At 40.9% G+C, this 21,167-nt stretch overlaps 1 protein-coding gene and 1 pseudogene across 1 annotated transcript; one reads left to right on the top strand and one right to left on the bottom strand.

Annotated features, from left to right (window-relative positions):
* Positions 1 to 904: 904 nt before the first annotated feature.
* On the bottom strand, positions 905 to 19,921 carry CUNH1orf146 (chromosome unknown C1orf146 homolog). The gene is made up of 6 exons (XM_037500119.2): positions 19,824 to 19,921; positions 12,622 to 12,732; positions 3,380 to 3,473; positions 2,404 to 2,572; positions 1,971 to 2,049; positions 905 to 1,068 (listed from the first exon to the last, which is right to left on the bottom strand). The coding sequence occupies exons 2-6, from the start codon at positions 12,688 to 12,690 to the stop codon at positions 934 to 936; spliced, it is 546 nt and encodes a 181-aa protein (XP_037356016.1). The 5' UTR covers positions 12,691 to 12,732; positions 19,824 to 19,921; the 3' UTR covers positions 905 to 933.
* LOC119236322 (protein sprouty homolog 2-like) lies at positions 8,639 to 10,340 on the top strand (annotated as a pseudogene).
* Positions 19,922 to 21,167: the final 1,246 nt, after the last annotated feature.

Here is a 21,167-nt window from a genome sequence, read left to right as displayed (position 1 = left end):
TCAGTGTATTCCTTGGTTTAAAAAAAATTACCTACACGGTAAATAATGCCCGTCTATGTATGGGCATTGAAAATTGAGTACAAACTAAAAATTTCAAATAGTTGAATTGTTAACCAGTTGTGATTTCATAAACATGCAAATACACATTGGGTTCCAGCTGGATGTTTGTTATGTTTTAGAGGCATTTTTTTTTTTTTTTTTTTTTTTTTGTTCGTTTGTTTATACATGCACTGGGTACAGTCAGAAGTGCGGGAGGGCGAGAGAATTCACCAGAGCCAGAGCGGGGAGCAAAGCAGGCAGAAGGACCGAAGTACACTGCTGAGGGGAGCAGCGGGCGGCAGGAGAGGTCTGCGCGCCATGTGGGACCCTCCTCCGGTGGCCGGGAAGCAGCTGGGGATTGAACCGGCACCGCAGAGGCCGCGGGCAGCTTCGCAACCCAACGCTCAACCGCTGCGCCACCGGGGAGGCCCGTTTGTTATGTTTTAGAACCCCTGAAGTCAAATTGGAAATCACACCATTCTAAGAGAGTAGAGGTTTTAGGTTCAGGCCAGTTGATTGCTTTTCATTTCCCTCTTCCTCTACCTCAGTCTCATTACCACCTCTTCAACTGCGGGTACAATATGAAAGCATCTGCAAAGACTAATTTTAGAAATGCTCGTTGCCCTTATGGAAAAACTGAAAAATAGGGCTTTTCATTTAAGGGTCTTACGAAAAAAGTGCTGTATTTTTACTTAGTATTTGTCCAACTTTTATCATTAAGAAACCGGACCTCAGCTTTACACATATATATGCCCATTTTTTCTAAACATTAAGGGAATTAAGCAAATCCTGAGAACAAAATCAGTTATATTTTATTTCAAATTTTTAAAGAATTTGATATATTTAAACATTATAATTTGTTTTAATATTCTAAAAACTTTTATAACTGATACTCTATTTTGAGTAAAATGAATCACTATTCAGGTTTATCTTTTGAAGTGTTTTCCAAACAGGACTTTGCTCAATGATGTAAGCTTTAGTTGTTGTCATTTTGTAGCAAATACTATCTATATGTGGTTTGGAGGTGACCTGAAAGACAGAAACATGCACCATTATAGAAATAAGTCCTTTTAGAGAGTTACTTAAAAAATTACCAACTTGTACATATCAACAAGTATCCACAACACTGTGTGCTAAATAATGAGTTATTAAAGTTACACAGGAAATTACCTGATCTCTGGTATTTCAAACATGAATGCAAAAAAGTAAAATATAACAATTGCTTTAATCTGTCCAAGAACAAGGCAAGCCTCAGTGCCTAGAGATATTGGGAGCACAGGCTTAAAGGCCTGAGACATAGGTAACTAGTGGGGAATCTTTCATAAAATAGTATGTGCTGACAGCTCACAACTACAGTCTAATCAATATCATTTGAAGGGAGATGGGCCTTCCTGGTGGTGCAAGGAGCTAAGTCTTAAGGATTATCAAGCTATTGGCAGCCACTGCAGCATGAGTTCAATCCCCAGGCAGGGAGCTAACCCACATAGGGCACAGCAGACCTCTCCTGTCTCGCCCACTGCTAGCCTCAGCAGTGTATTTCAGTAGATCTGTCTGTCCTGCTCCCTACTCTGTCTCTGGTAAATTCTCTCACCCCCTGCACCTCTGGCCTATTCCCCAACTCTTGTCTGTATAAATAAATAAAATCTTTTTAAAAAAAAAAAGAATTTGAAGGAGATTTAATAACTTATTAAGCCCCAAACAACATATGTATGGCCAAGTGCTGTTCTGATCCAAAATGAATCATCATACCACCAAAAGTAAATTAAGAAAAGAGGATGACTTTAGGCTTAGGAAACAGCTGCATGAAATAGCAACTTCTCTGAGGAACAGAACAGTAAAGTGTGTAAGCATAGGCATGTGCATTTTAAAATCAAGAACTTTAAAGTGCATTTATTGTGTTTGCATATATGTTGTTTCCTCAAGTGACTCACCTTAGCTACAGTGCACATAAGATTAATGGCATTTACTGTGTTATGTACTGGAAGTATCCGTAAGTTACTACCCAGGAATCTGAAAAACAGTTAATTAAATAGATCATATAACAATGATAGCTGTTATTTTAAATGAGTGAAAGATAAACCTCATCATTTGTCCATTCATGCTCTTATACCACAAAGGATTTCTATGGCTTTTCAGCCAGAACTAAATTGACTGAAGTGTTCAATTTTGGTTGATCTTGCAAAAGAATCCCATAAACTAGCATGAACTCTAGAACTTGTCCCCTTGATTCATAGGGTAACAACGTACCCTTCATTTTCATGGGTTAACATTATAAAATTTATCTTTTGGCAAAACAGTCACCTCTCTGAAAGAATTAACTGAAATAACAACTTAAGAAAAATAGGTAGTGCTGTTCTTCCGTACCTCTGCTGAATCCTGAACATCAATTTCCATTCCTCCAGCCCATGGAGGGCAGCACACAGAACCAAAAAGCTATTCTGGTGAGTGTTAATAAACTTCGTAATTTTGGCTAGAAATATTTCTTCAGTTGATGTAAAGCATTCTTTAGTATCCATCAGTAAAAATGCAACTCCTAAGAAAGGTGAATTTAACATGTCACTTCTCTATTTTTTTGGTAAACTCAGTAAAATCACCCAAAAAAAAAAGCTAAAATATAGCTATCAGAACTAAATCCATAAGGAGAAAACACAATATTCTTAAACAGGGCCTTCCTCTGCAGCACGAGTTCAATCCCCGGCCAGGGGGCTACCCACATGGCGCATCAGACCTCTCCTGACTTGCCCACTGCTCCCCTCTGCAGTGTATTTCAGTCAATCTGCCTGTTCTGTTCCCCACTCTGTCTCTGGTGAATCCTCTCACCCTCCACACCTCTGGCCTGTACCCCAGTTCTTGTATGCATAAATAATCTTAAAAAAATTCTTAATAGTTGAGGTAATTCTTTGAAGTGCTTTGTGTAAGACATTCTAATTATCACAGGGGAAAAAACTTAGTAAGTAGCCATTTCTTTTTTCCAGCTAAAGTCACTGTCCACATTGATGTGTTTGTATTGATATACAGATTTTTGACTAATGAATACTGTGATGCTGGCCTCTACTGAATTCTGGGGAGGTGCGTTTGTTTTATTTTCATTTTAGCTCCAAAGCAAGCAGTTTTTATCATCTACTTGACCCTGCTGATACCATGAGTTCACCAATTGTAATCTAAAAAATTGTTTTTTAGTCACATGCACCGCTTTTGCAGCAGTAACAAAGTTTTACACATCTGCCTCTTCCAAAATTAACACCTTAAGCTTATGACTTGATTGCAAAGTACCAGCTTACTGAATTTATTATATATTTTGTAAGAAATTTAATCAAGGCAGTTAGCAGATATACTGTACCAGAAAGAGAATATATAATCGATCCATTTTCCACTGAATCTGAGTATCGAACTCTGTGGCTTCGATTTTCTAGTGCAATTGCGACTTCAGAATTCTTTTAAAGAAAGTTAAGAAATACAAACTTAATATAAGCTTATAACCATTTTTTAGTAAAGCTAATTGAAATGTTTTATAACAATAAATTTTATAACTATACCACTTAAAAGACTGGATTATCAAAAATACTAAAGGTGACGTCTGGAAGAAGAAAAACAAAAATTTAGTTAGCTCTACTGACATACACTGATTGTAGGTTTGGAAATGAGTTCTGTACTATAGTTTTAAGAGAGAGAAATTAAGGGGAGTATTAAAGAACTGTAAGAACCAATGCAACTGCAAACTTTTTGTTAAAAAACTTGAAGATAGGTGCTTCCCTGGTGGCACAAGGGGTTAAGCAGCAGCACTATGAAGATACCCGCGACCACTGAAGCAAGAATTCGATTCCTGGCCAGGGAGGTGACCCACATAGTGCAGCAGACCTCTTCTGTCTCGCCCACTGCTTCCCTCAGCAGTATATTTCAGTCAATCTGCCTGTTCTGTTCCCTACTCTGTCTCTGGTGAATCCTCTTACCCACACACTTCTGGCCTGTACCCCAGTTCTTGTATGTATAAATAAATCTTTAAAAAAAAGAAAACTTGTAGATAGATTCTGACAGGCATTAATGTATACCTGGAAGGTAGGTGTAGTGTTTCTTGGATGGTTGATAGAACTATGAAGTTCCAGACACAGAATACTGCACAGTAGATGACCAATTCTCCAATTCACCTGTTTACGTTACTGCAATTTTTTTGTATACTTTAAAAATGTTTTAAACCTTAGGTTAGCTAGAAAACATGTATGAAGACAGTAGCAAGACTTCTGGCTTAAATACTGACCATTTTAAAAATCTCATTTGCTATTCCACTCAATCACCCCATATAACCCGAAACACAAAAATATAAGTAGTTAATAGTGTTTCCCAGATGGCTAATTCAAGGTGGTCTTTCTCAAGTGAATAAAAATACCTTAAGTATTATACCTCACAATATCTATAATTTAAGAACACAGCCTAAAATGATGTATAAAACAGATGCTTCCTCTCCTTCCTAAAAGTATTTTATGCCACTCAAAGAGATCCTAAGCTAGAGTTTAACTATGGCCCTTCTGAATTTTCTGCGGTTGTAAAATTACACAATGCTTTTTTTTTTTTTTTAAAGATTTATTTATCTATTTATTTATACAAGCACTGGGTACAGTCAGAAGCACGGGAGGGTGAGAGAATTCACCAGAGCCATAGCGGGGAGCAGAGCAGGCAGAAGGACCAAAGTACACTGCTGAGGGGAGCAGCGGGCGTCAGGAGAGGTCTGTGCGCCACGTGGGACCCTCCTCCCGTGGCTGGGGAGCAGCCGGGGATAGAACAGGCGCTGCAGAGGCTGCGGGCAACTTCTCAACCCAGCACTCAACCGCTGCGCCACCGGGGAGGCCCCAAACACAATGCTTCTAACAATGGCAGACTAAGCAGTTTAGGCCAGCCCTCCAGTTGAAGGCATCTAGAAAAGCTGGACAATTTAAAAAATTTCCTTGAATGCATCAAAGAGCTAGTAGAATAGTGAAAAATTACAAAGCCAAGATCTATACAGAAATTCAAAGATATAAGCCCAGCATTTAGGCCATTTCTTCCCTGAGGGCATCTGCCAATGCAGGAAGAGACAGATGAGAGGCTGAACAAAGCTTGTGACAAAAGTAGAACAGCTCTCCCAGGAACTGTATAGTCTAGCATCAAACCATTTCAATCCTGAAATTCTATTAAGGTGATACTGTATTACTAGTGCTCCCAACACCTTGCAAAAGCACTTCCTAGAGCAACCTTTCTCATGCAGATCTTCTCATTTGAACTGCAGAATAAAGAAAATCATTTGAATGACTATACTTTCAATTTTCTGTTATGTATCATTCTACATACAGAGAAGGTAAGTCCATGTATTATATACAATAAGTGCCTTAAGTCCTGGGTTGTCAGATTGCACTAATATACAGAACATTCACATGAATTTCAGATAAACCTAAGTTTTCAATATTACTATATCCCATGCAATATTTGGTACATATTTATTCTAAATTCATTATTTTATTAAAACGCAAATTTAACTGAATGTCTTATATTTAATCTGGTAATCATACTTTAGGGCTTTGAAGGCTTTTAACTCTCTGGCAGAACTAAGGCTTCCCAAATTATGACTAATTTTTTTCACACAAAAAACCAAACCAAAAGCACAAATTCTAGGTCACAAATTTTATTAGCATTTTTTCAAATACAAATTCCAATATACATGAAAAGTAATCAGACATACAAAGAGGCAAGATTACATGAAAAAGAACCATCAGAAATGAAAGGCAATAAAACTGAGAGCAGATCTGTATAGAATTATAAACAGACCAATCAGGTTTGACAGCCTCGAAAAGCATTCAAGGTTTTTGAGGCAACTGCAAACTGTAAATGGACTAATCTTATCAGAGCTTGACTTGCACCAATCAAACCAATCAGGCTTGAAAGGTGGGGACCCTGAAGAGGATATAGCCAGAGCAACAGCTAGCTTGATCCACTCATCAGAACCTTCACATACAGACTCATTGGGACTCCTGGAAAGACTTTCACAGAGACATTCCCAGACTTCAAAACCTCTGCAGACCTTTGCAGAAACCTGACCACTGCACCTGCCTCCAGCCCTGCCCCTAATATTGCCTGTAGAGAGCACCATCAGCCTGTCCTCAGTGTCTCTCAGAGTTGTTTGCTACTGGCTAATGCCAAGAGCTTTCAAAGTTTTAACCCTGTCTCTGGCACTCCTGTCTGCTGACTGGTGCTGGCCAGCACTGCTGACCTGTGTCTGGCCACTTCAGCGAGCTGTCCACCTCTCCTGATCCTCCAGTACTACCTCCTGGTGCTGCTGCATCCAGCAATAACTGGTCCAGCATGCAGTCCTGTCCAGTTCAGCCTTGGGACTGCTGCTGTTAGTTGCTGTGGTGTCACTTCAGCAGTGCCTCTGTGATCACCTCCAACTGCCACTGTGAGTTGGAGCTTAGTCCACCACTTATCATGTGCCCCCTGCTTGGAGGCTCTTGTCAAAGGCACCGTGCCATCTTGCATAAGCAGCCTCTGTTTTGGACTAGCGGACACTGCAGATGCTATCTGGGGCAGAACCAGCTGACCATTGATGGTCTTAGAAACCCTTTCCTTCTTCCCAATCTCCCCTTTGTTAGTAAATGCTGCAGGAGGCATTGTTGCCCCAGCCAGATAGGATACTGACAAGCAGCTAAGAGAAAGGGCCTCACACCGTGGGACTGAAGATCTGACATCCCTTTGCTTTTTGTTCTTGGTCATAGAGAAAAATTTATCAAAAAGTATATTAGGCAATTAATTATATGTATCAGCACACTGTAAGTAAATGGCACAGAAAATTGTTTAGAAATTAGTTGCTGGGGGCCTCCCCGGTGGCACAGTGGTTGAGCGCTGGGTTGCGAAGCTGCCCGCAGCCTCTGCAGCACCGGTTCGATCCCCGGCTGCTCCCCGGCCACCGGAGGAGGGTCCCACATGGCGCACAGACCTCTCCTGCCGCCCGCTGCTCCCCTCAGCAGTGTACTTCGGTCCTTCTGCCTGCTTTGCTGCCTGCTCTGGTGAATTCTCTCACCCTCCTGCGCTTCTGACTGTACCCAGTGCTTGTATAAACAAAAAACAAACAAATAAATATTTCAAAAAAAAAAAAAGAAAGAAATTAGTTGCTGGGCCGTTTGGCCCACTTGACAATGGGAGATGGTTTGTTGTGCATGCCTGACAAGCAATCCAGCACAAGTTGTAGTGGGTCCTTCTTTTGCCTTCTTTTGAAGTTTCTTGGGAAAGTTTTTAAATGAAGCTATTTGAGTTAGGAGTTTCTAGGTAGAAAAAGTTCTGATAGCTGAGTAGTAGCCGGTCCCCGGCTGAAGGCCACGCGAATAAAAAAAGTCTTTTCTTGCTTAGGCTTTGGCTGATAGGGATGTACTGGCGGCTATCTACTGTCTTATGTTATTGTTTAGCTGAAACAATGAGTTTTAGTGTAAGGCTTAGTTTTTTATTAACCTTGAAGTCTGCCTTCTTACTGAGAGCACCTAGTGGCCAAAAGCCTATGGAAAAAGAGATGCACTGATTGTTTCTGCTTTGTTTCTATGCACATGATAATGTAATCTCACTGCTTGCAAAAAATAACCTGCTGAGCTTCTAGAGAAAAGATACTAACACCTCACCAAGTGTCAGTGTCTCCTCATTCTACCTCATCCCCTTCCCCTTAGCCCTTCTGTTTTCGCCGACGCCGCCTCATCCTTTCAGGAACCCCTGACACGACATTTTGCCAGAGGCTGGTCCCCAGCAAGTAAACCCTGTTGTTGCTGCACCCTAAGCCTGAATAAGCCTGAGTAGTATCCTTATAATTATGACCACACATGTAAGAACCCACTGTGACCTGTTCTCCACCTTGGCACCGTTTCAGTTTCTCTGAAATCATGGAAAGCAACCCTTTTCTCTCTGCTACCTCTGCCCAACAGGCCAAACTGATCACATTAATGCAGACATATCAACTAGCTCAGGGAAAGACAGACAGCATTTATACAAATGGCACATACGCATTTGGAATCACACATGATTTCAAGGCAAAGTTATACAGCAGTGTTACTTAAACTCAACTGGCTGAACCATTAAAAATAAGCAACAAGTGAATCTGCACTGCTTAAAGTTGCACGCCGCCCAGGCCCCCCACACCCACTCAGCTGGGCCGCTCATCCTCGCCCCCTCCAATCTGATGCTGCCACCATCCAACCTGGCCATCTGGCTTTAGGTGCTCTGGAAGACCATTTGCTTTTCTCATTCACTCATCTGCCAGGAATAGACTTGCCACTGGTGCTTCGGCCTCCAATTCACTGAGAAAAGTAAATATTCCACTATGCATCTAGAAGCGGGGTCCCCCCACCAAGTCCCAACCCAGTGTTCATCAGCTGGGACTTGGCTCTGGATTTTGCTATGTTCCTTCCCGCCAATTGCTCGGAAGTTAAGACGGAAGCAGAGTTCGGAAAGAAGAGGATAATGTTTGCATCGGGGCTGATTTGCACATCCTTTGCAGGAAGAAGAGAATTCAAGAGAGAAGGGTTGCTGCAAATCTATCATGGAATTCAGATGTATTCTAAGCCTGCTGGAGTGACCATATTTCTAAGAGCTGATGGAGGCCAGGGGTCAGAGTGGCGGTGGTTCCCAGCCCTTGCTGCAGGCACCCAATGGTAGGCAGCATGGGGAGTCCAACCCCTGCGAAACCCTCATCTCGCAGGTACATGTTGTCTCTGGATCAGATCAAAGCCATGTGAAACACCAATGAGTACACAGAGGGACTCACTGTGGTCCCAAGACCTGGGCTGAAGCCTTCACCTTTCCTCTCCACAAAGCACAAACACTAACTGGTGGCTGAAGCCAATGACTGTTACAGGTGTCGTCTCCTAGAAGGTGGTGCTGATGAGGGTAGATAGCCCCAGGGGGGATGCGAACAAAGTGCCTGTGGTGGTAGAGACGCTGATTAGAAATATAAGGGACTGCAGCAGCAGCCCCAGGATTGAGCGTTGGGGTGATTAGCCATTTCTGCTTCCACCATACCAATTTTCCAGAAGGTTGTTGCAGGACTCTGAAAGACATGCAGAGACTTCTAGCAGCCAATCTCTGAAGAAAACATCAGAGGCTTTGCAAGTAGCCAAGTGACTGAAACTGTTCCCAGCTTTGCTGCTGTTAGAGCCTGGAAAGAAAAGGAAAAGACACCTCGCTGAGCTGCATATGGGCCATGTGTCAGGTTGTTCAGCTACTGCAGCTGCTGTTGATTGTCTGGTGCTGTGATGGCACATCTCAGCAGCAACGATGAGCATCTCCTGTTGTGTCTTCTGCATATCAAGAGCTGTATCTTGGCCTATACTTTGGCTGCCACATACTCCAGGTCCTCAGTGACAGGAAGATGCCATCTTGGGAGCATTTGTGTTTAGGACTATAAAACACCGGACACTGCTTTGGGTGAGATCAATGGCCATTTGTGGCCTCAGCGACTCTTTGTTTTTCCTTGTTTGTTAAATAAATCCCATTATTGTTGTTCTCTGAACTTGAGTAGTCTTGCAATTGTGCATGCTGGTGAAGAACTCAGACAGTGACCAGTAAACTATTTGGGCACTGTCCTTGGCCAGTTTTAGTGCTCACTGCCACACTGTATCAACATGAGAGACTCAATGGCTGCCTGAGCACTGCCAGCCTCCCAGGCTCCAACACTTACAGGTCCATTCTTCTGCACAAGTCCCTCTGTCCAGGTCCAGCTTGGGGTCTTGTTGCAGTATGAGGGCGCGTACCAGCAGCAGTTCCTCAGAACAGACTATTGAGATCATCCTTCTCAGTACCTGTTGCTGATGGTATAATCCAGGTGCAGTCCAAATCAGAGCTCAAGCTAGGTGAGCAAAAGCCACTAAGCAAGGAAGATTTGAGCCTGCATGCCCACAGGCATGAGGACTGTGGCAAGTATAAGTGCAAGGAGTGCACCTCCCGAGGCCTCTGCCATCAATGGATCTGTGACAAGCAGTGCCTGTGCTCAGCCCATCACGTAAATGAATATGGGACCTTTGTGAAAGGTCTCTCCTATTACTGTTCTAATGATGACGAGGATAATTGTGCTGACAACCTGTGTTCTTGCAGCCAGTCTCACTGTTGTACAGGTTGGTCGGCCCTGGGTGCCATGTCCCTCTTTTTGCCTTGTTTATGGTGTTACCTTCCAGACAAGGGTTACTTTAAATGGGTTGTTATGACCAGTTAACAGGCCTGGATGCTACTGTAAAAACTCAAACACAGTTTGTTGCAAAGTTCCCACTGTCTTGCCCCAAAACTCTGAAAAACCAACATAGCATCATTAATTGGGAATATTACAGTAATGGGATTGTTCTTTTTCTTTTTTAACACACACATGCAACTGACTAAATAATTAGAATCTTAGCACTAAAATAGAGGATTAGAATATTCTTTGTTATATGCAGTGAAACGCCTTTTGTTCACGTACCATTTTAACTGATATGCTTGTTAGAGCACAGCTAATGGAACTCAAAAGTATGGGAATACACAAGTTGGAGACCCACATGTTGCATAAGCTACAACAGCTCACACCTAGGCAAAGTTTTTGTTTGTGAATAATACTTGCAAAAATTGTAAGTTAGCAAATGACTTTTTTCCATTGTTTTCTCCAGAAATAATGTGCTATAATTTTGTATATACAATAACATTTGCAACTATGAAAAACAAGTCATGCCATACTACATGGCACAGTCACAACATATTTTACTAACATGTTGTACATTCGGAAAAATGTCAATCACTCAGTATGTTTTTAGATTGTATTTTGCCTTACAGAAAGCTTTTATTGTAAGACTGATTTCCCTTTGGACTTTATTATATAGTCACAGTAAAAATCTTTATTTTCTAATTTTTTCAACATATTGTTCAGTGTAGTGAAGCTTTATTATTTTATAAAAATACTTTCTTATAAAATACTTTCTTATTTTGTAAAAAAAGAATATTTTAAGAGGCATCTTACAAATTTTGCCCCTTTTATGAGGATGTGATAGTTGCTGCAAATAATGGGTTTACAGAAACATATGGTCCATATAAAATAGAAAATATACTAATGTTTGACAAAAAAACATATAAGCAAGCAATGAGTCCTTGACCTTTTGGATATTATACAAAACCCCAAATCTTGAGCAATAAAATAAATGCCCTATTTTCAAAAACTGATGACCCAGATAGCAGAGGCAGCTATCCTGTTGATACTGCTACTAAGACTACCCTCTTAAACTACTTCTAATTATCCTGTAATATTACACCAAACCCAGCATCGTAATTTATAAGATTTACCACTTAAAGTTCAAACACTTGCTTCCAATATAAAACAAGGTAATCTGCTAAACTAAAGGTGGAAATTCATAGAAAAGAACCTTTGGTGTGGTGCCAAGGGTTGCCCTGTATCTTGCATGTTTCCCACTGAGTCCAAATTTTTGAACTCTCCTTCCAATGTCCCTTGCTTCTTTTTAACTGGATGCTATACTGAGACCATAATCTCATTTGTGCAATCAGGAATAATTCACATTTGGTCCTGGGATGATCCCAGTTTGGAGTAAAGTGTAACCTCAGCAATTATACCTTTTGGCTCCCATTACCTTTCACTGAGACTCTTGTCCTAATGCACCAAATAAAACCTCAGGTAATGTTTCAACTCCTTTGTGCTTCATACTCTAAAACCAACAGGGCAAAATGCAGCTTGAGGCAGCATTAAAAATCTTAAAAGTCTTATTCTTGCCTCTCTTCTTCCTACATGGAACATTCATTTGTTCCATTCATTCATTCTAGATGTTATCTAGTGTCCATCAGATAAATACCAGGGCAATGGAGAATTCCTGTTGGCTGAGGATTTAAAAACAGTTGTGGGCCTCCCCTGGTGGCACAGGCAGTTGAGCGCAGCGCTGTGAGGCTGTCCGCAGCCTCTGCAGTGCAGGTTCGATCCCGGCTGGCCGGCGAGATACACACATGGCGTGGCAGACCTCTCCTGTCTCGCCCGCCTCCCTCTCCTCAGCAGTGTATTTCAGTCAGTCTGCCTGTTCTGTTGCTCGCTCTGTCTCTGGTGAATCCTCTCACCCTCCCGCACATCTGACCTGTACCCCAGTCCTTGTATGCATGAATATTTAAAAAAAAAATCAAAAATTAAAAAAATAAACAGTTGTGGGTTGACCAACTGCCTTCAGAGAGTCAAATTCCCATCCCTACCCCTCCAAACTGTAGGTTGATAGCTTCCTCCCAATGCCAGTAAAGCTAGACATAGCTGTTGTCTATCTCTCAAAAATCCTTAAGTGATACAGATGTACATATGTATGAGTGTTTCTGGAATTTTCTAACATCTCTATTAGAAGAGGCTGGAAGAGAAAAAAAGGGAAAAAAAAGAACTTTAGAATATTTCCAAATTTCAAATATTTAGGGAAGATACTGAAAATGGATGCAGTAAAGTTTATAATTTATCTTTCATATACATTTAGCTTTTGTAGTTGATGAAACATTTGATTTTGTATAATCAAGATAAAGATGCATTAATATGTTGTTCTATTGCTTTTAATTAAATTAGAGGCCCAAATGCCTCTTTACCTTAAGTGATGAACTAATAATGATGGTGGTTGTCCATTTTATTTTTTCTTTTCCATCACTTTCAGCCATCTGTCTGTCTTTGGATCAACCAGTTTCTAATGGTGCCACAACCTGAGCAAAAATAAGAGCACATGAAATGTTTGATAAATGAGTAAAAAAGAGAGAAATTAAACTAGGGAAATGTAGACATTCCAAAGAGTAACTGAAAGTCAAAATCTGACATGGAAAAAATCCCTACTGTAATGCATTAAGGTTTTCAATACTATGTTTCCTATTAATTATTAAAAGCAGTGGTACCAAGAACTATGAAAGGTCTGAGATTATAACCTATTTAAAAGCTAAAAAGTTAGCCTGCCAGAGTTTCATGGATACAGCAAAAAACAAGACTCTTTGAGTTAGAGACAAAAGATAATTTTATACTCACAGCTATAAGAGTATCATTTTCCTGCAACAATTTCCTGAATCCAATTCCCACAGGGTGATGGGAGCAAAGGCCAGATAAAATCAGCATACACATCCTGATGTGCATGACTCCCAAGCTTAGGAACCCCCAATCTTTTATAATGGGCCACAAGCAAATCTGCTTTCTGTTCTAGATAGAACTACTATCTCTAACTTATATAGTCATTTACTATACAAACATCCTTGAAAAGACAGTTTAGGGGTATGGCTAGGATACTTGCGTTTCTAACAAGTACACTGTTGATGCTGGTCTGGGATTACACTTTAATAACCACCCCACTAAGAGAAGGAAGAACATTTCAGGTAACAGCAAGCACTGAACACTAGCAACCAAATGAGTAAGGGGCCTCCCTGGTGGTGCAAGGGGTTAAGCACCGCACTATGAAGCGATCTACAGCCTCTGCAGCATGAGTTCGATCCCCATCCAGCCAGGGAGCTACTGCCCCCATGGCACAGCAGACCTCTCCTGACTCGCCAGATGCTCCCCTCAGCAGTGTATTTCAGTCAGTCTGCCTGTTCTGTTCCCCATTTTGTCTCTGGTGAATCCTCTCACCTCCCGCGCCTCTGGCCTGTCCCCCAGCTCTTGTATGCATAAAAAAATAAATCTTAAAAAAAAATTAGAGATAAACATCCCTCATGAAAAAAGACCTGAAAGTCCTTAACTAAGTATCAGCACCCAGAATCCAGAAATATATAAATAGAATTATAGACCTTTTAGAAGGGTAGGAAGGAGAAAAGGGGGATAAAGACCCAATGGAGTATGGTGGAGGATTATTGGTGCTTTGATGATGGGTGTGGTGTGGTAACATGTATTTGAAGAAGTGTGAAGCTATACCCCTAAATCACATACAGGGTTGTAAACCAATGTTACCTCAATTTTAAAAAATGATACAATTTTTAAAAAGAATTAAAGACCTTTAAGCCCAAGTAGAATTTATGGTAGGAATACAAGATTGGTTCAAGGTTCAAAAATAAATAAGAGTAATATATCAATACTAATAAAATAAAGGACAAAACATTACATGATCACCTGATTAAATGCAGAAAAAGTATTTGCTAAAATTCAATACAGTCATAACAACACACTCAACAAATCTAGAAGGAAATTTCAGCCTAATACAAGGCATCTGTTTTTTTAAAAAAAAAACTCCAGCTAATATCATACTTATGGTGAAAGAACTCATTGTTTTCATCTAATGTTCTGAAATAAGGTAAAGATACCTGCTATGGACACTTTATATTTCAAATATACTTTGGGAAGGAAATGAAAATTACCTATATTTACAGATGGCGTGAATCTGTATTAGAAAGTCCTAAGAAACACACACTTGTGTGTGAATGAATGAATTCACTAGAATGAATAAGATAGAAGTATATAAGATCAATATATATTAGCAAATAATAATTTTTAATGGAATTAGGAAAACTGCCTTCACAACAGTAAAGAAATAAAATCTTAAAAAATAGATTTAACTAAAGAAGTGCAAGATATATCTTGAGAACAACTAAGCATTGCTAAAATGAATTAAGGAAGATCTAATAGTGATATTCACAGTTCATGGATTAGATACTCAATAAAGGAATTCTCACCAAATTGATCTCTACAGATAATAAATTAAAGTACTACCAAAAGCCTAGTAAATTTTCTTCCTTTCTTCCTATGTTTATTGTCTCCCTTTGACTTTTATAGAATGTCAAATTGATCTTAAAATTTATATGAAATGTAAAGAACCAGGAATAATCAAGACAACTTTGAAAAAGAAGAAAAAAGCGGAAAATTCAATTTCAAAACTTAAACATAAAGGCACCACAAACGAGAGACTATAGTTTTGGCATAAGATGGCCATATAAACCATGGGAAATGAATTAAAAAATAAAACTTTATACTTAAGGTTAAAAAATTCATTGTTTTGTTTCTTTATAATAAACCCTTTAAGACTTTGAAGTGTGACTTGGTGTTGATAAATTCTTTTAGATTTTGCTCTTCAGTGAAACTCCGGTCTTGAATTTTAATCTTGCAAAGGATTCTGGGTTGGATAACTTTCTCTTTTAAGTACTTTAAATATCTTCTGCCAATCCCTTTGTGCTTATGTTTCCACTGAAAAGTCCACTGGCAGTCTGGTATTCCCTCTTAAGTCACCCTTTATTCTCTTGATGCTTTTAGTACTCTGCCCTTGTCATGTATTCAACAGTGTTACTTGATGTGTGTCTGTCTAGTATTATCTTGTTTAGGGCTCTTCGGGCCTCTTGGGATTCAGAATATCTGGCTTGCTTCCAACTTTCCCAAGTTCTCAACAATTATTTCTTTTTTTTTTTTTTTTCAAAGTTTTTTTTTTTTTTTAATAGAGGCATGCTTTATTTATTTGTTTGCTGGTTTCTTTGTTTGTTTTGTTTATACATGCACTGGGTACAGTCAGAAGCGCGGGAGGGCGAGAGAATTCACCAGAGCCAGAGCGGGGAGCAGAGCAGGCAGAAGGACCGAAGTACACTGCTGAGGGGAGCAGCGGGCGGCAGGAGAGGTCTGCGCGCCATGTGGGACCCTCCTCCGGTGGCCGGGGAGCAGCCGGGGATCGAACCGGCGCCGCAGAGGCCGCGTGCAGCTTCGCAACCCAGCGCTCAACCGCTGCGCCACCGGGGAGGCCCTCAACAATTATTTCTTTAAATAAATTTTCTATCTTTCTCTTCGTCACCTCTTTCTAGGATCCCCATATGCTATTTCTCTTTAGGTTATCCCAAAAGGCATTTTCACTATTTTCGTATTTTTTCCATTGTTCTATTTGTGTTTTCTCTGACATCGTGTTTTCAAGTTCATTAAATCTCTTCATTACTTGCAGCTATCTACTGTTGCGGTCCTCCACTTTATTTTTTAGTTCAGTTTCAGTATTTCTTGACTTCATTACTTCTAACTGCCATCTATTTTTTGGCCTTCATTCTGATGTTGTTTTACGTTCTCCATTGTTTTTTGATTTCCAGACAGTGTTATAACTATTACCTTGAGCACCTCTTCAGCCATGCTCCATAGGATTGTAACTCCTCCTGGAATGTTTTTCTACAACATTTGTAACATCATCTTCTGTCTCTACATTTTTAATTTTCATGGGTTGTAACAGGGATAGACGGTTCAAATTTCAGCCTTTAAACCTACTGAAGTAATCAGACAACTGGTACCAATAAGGGACAGTAGGTAAAAAAGAAGGACTGAATAGGCAGCAAAGGATCACCTCCAGTGAGCAGCAGGGATTCAAGCTCCCTACTGTGCTGTGGATACCAACTTACATGGTAGTGATTCACCTCGAGACTGTTTCTGAGCAAGATGTAGTTTTCCACACATATAGTTGATATGGGGTCACAGACCAGAAATACCTCTTTTCTAGCACAGAGCCTTATCCTGAGACTGTGTGTATCTGCTCCTGTTATTGCAGGTGCTTAAACTCTGGTTTATACAAGTGTTCATTTGTTTTGATTTCAGCCCTGAGATGTAGGATGGCAGGTGTTTAAAATAACCCGGCTTAAGCCTACGTGAGGACACGTGATCCAATCTGTTTCTTTAGACGACCATTCCCTGACTCCCTCCAGCTCAGTTGGTATTTGTAAGAATTGCTTGGTATGGGAAAAAACCATCACACATTTGGTGACCAGAAGTAAAGTGTTTTGGGGCCTCCCCGGTGGCGCAGCGGTTGAGCGCTGGGTTGCGAAGCTGCCCGCAGCCTCTGCAGCGCTGGTTCGATCCCTGGCTGCTCCCCGGCCACCGGAGGACGGTCCCACATGGCGTGCAGACCTCGCCTGCCGCCCGCTGCTCCCCTCAGCAGTGTACCTTGGTCCATCTGCCTGCTCTGCTCCCCACTCTGACTCTGGTGAATTCTCTCACCCTCCTGCACTTCTGACTGTACCCAATGCTTGTATAAATAAATCTTTAAAAAAAAAAAAAGTAAAAAAAAAAAAAAGTAAAGTGTTTTATATAAGTAGTAAAGGAGACCCACAGGAAAGAAACACACCATAGGGAAGAGCTGGGATTTTTCCTATATGAAGAAATGAAACTGAGTTTTTTTATCTTTTATACCTAATAAACACTACTTCAGCCAGGTGGTTAAAGTCTCTATCAACAATCATAAATTGTGTCAATAGTATGTGCTATTGATATGATGTAGTCTGCTTCTCACTAACCAATAACCCCAGTCCTATCATGAGAAAACACCAAACAAATGCCAATGGTAAGGCAGCCTACAAAATATTTGACCAGCATTCCTCAAAGTTGTTGAGGTCATCAAAAACAAAAAAGGTCTGAGAAATTAGCACAACCAAGAGAAACCTATGGACAATTTACCATTAAATGTAATTTGGCATACTGGTTGGAATACTAGAACAGGAAAAAAAAAATTAAAAACTAAGGAAATATGAGCAAACTATGGACTTCAGTTAGTAACAATATAGTAATATTAGTTCATAATAATAACAATGTATTATACTAATTAGGATGTCAATAACAGGGGAAACTAGGTAAAGAATAGTGAGCATACTCTATACTCTCAAATTTTCTATAAATGTACAACTAGGGTTTTTTGTTTTTTTTATTTTACTTCTTCAAGGTCCTTAATCTCCTACAAGAAACTATCCTTAATCCCCTCAAACTAAAGGAGGCCTCTCTTTCCTTGGACTCTGCCTTATACCACCTCTGTTGAGTACCATATTTCCCCCATTAAATCATAAGCAAAGTACCAGCCAAATTCATATTCTCCATGTTACTTAATTCAAAGTTAGTTTGAAGTAAAATTTAGAAACCAACTAATCCATATGAAAGTCACCTTGAGAGATGGTGAGCTACTTTCTCCTAAGGCAGTTTTATTCTCCTTTTGAGCAACTCTAATAAGAAAGTTCTTCCTGCTGGGTTGAAGCCAGCTGCTCTATAATTTCCTCATTTATTGCATGAATGAATGAATAAGTTAACTAGCTCTATGAGAGAAAGGACACCTTTTGTTTTACCTAATACTCTATCTCCAGTACCTAGCACACAGCAATCAAAAAATATTTGTTTTGGAATGACTAGAATGGTTAGCTGGCTGGGAAAGAGCTGCAATTTTTATTCACCATCTCCCTTCCCCTCCCACAATTTAACTTACTGTCTAGCTAAAGAAAACCCACCCGATAACACCCACACAATATACAGTTATTTAAGTCTTCACACCCTTATCGGGAAAAACCAAATGAAAAAATTAGCAGGCAACTATAAATCAGTGACATTCTGAAGGGAAGGGGAGGTAGAGGAATCAAAAAACTGGGATGAGAAGAGCACAAGGGACTATGGTAATGGCTCATGGCTGAACTAGTGGTGGGAATTTACCGGGACTACACCTGAAAGGAGAACGCATACAAGCATGCCCTGTTCAAAAATGAACAGTGATGTAAAATATATATAAATTTTAAAAATTAATAAAAATCTAAACCTTCACACCTTTATAAGCAATTTAAATAAAGCTAATTTTGTGCGTTAATAAGTGAGAAAGGAACTGGGGTCAAGTAGATCCCAACAGTATACGGCTAATGACTACACATGAATCAGAAAATTGGGGTTACCACAGCAAGGGAACCTGAGGAACTCTCCAGAACTAGCAGCCAAGTGCAAGGCTCATCCACTTCAGGCCTATGTAACTGGGCAAACCACTCCACCCCCAGCTAGCCTGCTTTCTCATCCGAAAATAAAAGGCTTCAGGGTCTCCCTTGTGGGCGCAAGGGGTTAAGTCTCAGCACTATGAAGCTATCCGCAGCCACTGCAGCAAGAGTTCAATCCCCGGCCATGGAGCTACCCACATGGCCCAGCAGACCTCTCCTGATTCGCCCGCTGCTCCCCTCAGCAGTGTATTTCAGTAGATCCACCTGCTCTGCTCCCCACTCCGTCTCTGGTGAATCCTCACACCTCCCGGCCTGTACCCCAGCTCTTGTATGCATAAATAAATCTTAAAAAAAAAGAGGCCTCACCCCAATGCCTCTTAAGCCTTTACCAGCCACAAAACCCTAGTATTCTGGATTTTGCTGTAATTTTATTTTTCTTAAGTTTTCAATTTTTTTTTCCCCAGCACGTAAAAGAACTGGGGAGTACGCCAGAGGTCTAGGGGATGGGGGAGGGAAGAGAGGCTCCACCAGAGACAGAGTGGGGAACAGAACAGCCAGGCTGACTGAAATACACTGCTGAGGGGAGCAGCGGACGAAGTCAGCTCCCTGGCCGGGGATTGAACTCCAGCCAAAGGCGTGACAGTGCTGAGATGCAACCAACAGGCCAGCAGGGAGCCTAAATCAATCTAATACTGCACAATAACTCCTGTGAAAGTTCACGCTTAGTCGCCTCACCCGTCACGTAAAAGGTTAGGTCTCAATTTTCAAAGGCCCTCCCATTCTTTGCCTTTTTGGACCCCGCCCCAGGAGGGGGAGGGGAAGCCAGGACCCACATCTGAAGTAAATAATATATAAATTCCCAGGATGGAAGACCGGTCTTCTGAAAGGGAAGTAGTTCCACAATGTTTCGTGAAAGGAAACCCCTTCCCACACAGAATTGAGGCCCGAGGTCTCAACGAAAGAAAAAGGTGAGGCGGGTCCCCGCTCACGCCGCCGCCCTGAGGTAAATACTTGGTCTGGGCAAGCCTGGAGAAAAAACAACACTGGCAGAAGAGAGAAAATCGAAAAAAGAAAACCAAACCAGTTGATGAGTCGGGTTCTCAGCAGCCTCATCCCCACGCCTGCAAACACACCTGTTCAGCAAGCAGTTTTCAAGCTTCCAGAACGTTCCACCAGCGCCGCGACAGCGCGAGCGACCTGGCGCAGCTCCCAGCCAGCAGACGACGCTCTGAGCGCGCCCCCGCGAGGCTTCTGCGCAGGTGCAGGCCCTCTGGCCCCGCCCAGGCCCTCTGGCCCCGCCCAGGCCCTCTGGCCCCGCCCCTGCGTTTCTGCCTCTTTAGAATGCAGTTTGCAGAAGCCCCTAAGTGGTTAAGTAAAAGCGTGCTTTTTATTTGTTGTAGACTTAATTGACTGGAATTGGGACTGGAATTTTCAGAGTCTTCAAAAATGTAGGCTCAGTTCTTGTACTGCTACTACTAAAAGCATAAAAATCAAATGATGGAGTTTCCATATCATGAAAGATAATACTCACATTTTCAGTAATGGCTATAAAAATATTTGTGTTTGCTCATGTGTTTGTTCTTCAGGGCTCCATTGTTTTCAGACTTAATTGGAGCTCCACAAGTTATTAGATACCGGTGCTGAGGACTATAAAATTTTTAAAAGGCAGAAAAAGTAAAATCATTTGCCTGGAGCCTGATGTTTAGGATACAAAACTTACTTAGTATCGCTTTATAAAATATGTATAACTGAACAAAAAAGTGCTCCAGGAAAAATCCTTTGGAGCACGTTTGTCATGTGCCGTAATTGTTAATCTCTGAAGTAACCATTTTTTAAATTTGGAGTTTCGTATAATTTACATTATTAAAATTAGATGCACTCTTTTGCTGCCTCTGTTGACTTTGTTACGGGAAACCAGGACAGATCAGAAAACTAAAGGATTCGAGGAATTGACTGAAGGCGGTCGGTGTTAGGGGTGCGGGCGGGGTAGATGCACAGATTTGTAAATCCGTCTCTCCACTGTATCACAAGGAAAGTTAGTTTGGTTGAGGGCCAGGACTTCAGTTCTGCTAGTGAAAATGCCAAGTGCAAAGAAAAGTGCTTTCTGAGGAGGATACTCAGAATAGGGAGGGAGAAGAAAACTCATTAACAAATTATCTTGTACCAGACATTATGATGGATACTTTACATTCATGATTTTATAAATGTTTTCCATAAATGCTGTAAAGTATATGTTCTTATTTTAAAGATAAGGAAACTGGGACTGAAAAACATTATGTCATTCTGTCTAAACAACAGCCAGTGAAAAAAGAGCTGGGGTTCAAACCAAAGGCTATCAGATATCTAGGCCATATCCTTAACCTCTACAGCAACTCCTCCACACCTGAACCCAGTTACAAGATCTAGGAGACACTGTAAGTCACACGAGAAGCAAAAAGGACTTAAAGCTATAAACGCTGGAGATGGCATTCATTGTT

This window comes from Talpa occidentalis, unplaced genomic scaffold, assembly GCF_014898055.3.
Source record: "Talpa occidentalis isolate TD23 unplaced genomic scaffold, MPIMG_talOcc4v2.1 talOcc4.9, whole genome shotgun sequence".
NCBI lineage: Eukaryota > Metazoa > Chordata > Mammalia > Eulipotyphla > Talpidae > Talpa > Talpa occidentalis.
Note: the sequence above shows the minus strand (reverse complement) of the source record. Positions and strands in the feature narration are given on the sequence as shown.

Bases quoted from the DNA above. Each gene is read 5' to 3' on its own strand.
- CUNH1orf146 (XM_037500119.2), bottom strand. From the start codon at position 12,690: ATGGCTGAAAGTGATGGAAAAGAAAAAATAAAATGGACAACCACCATC. The intron at 2,050-2,403 runs GTACGGAAGAAC...ACTGTTTTTCAG, and splicing joins ATGTTCAGGATTCAGCAGAG to ATTCCTGGGTAGTAACTTAC. The intron at 1,069-1,970 runs GTGAGTCACTTG...TCTGTCTTTCAG, and splicing joins TTATGTGCACTGTAGCTAAG to GTCACCTCCAAACCACATAT.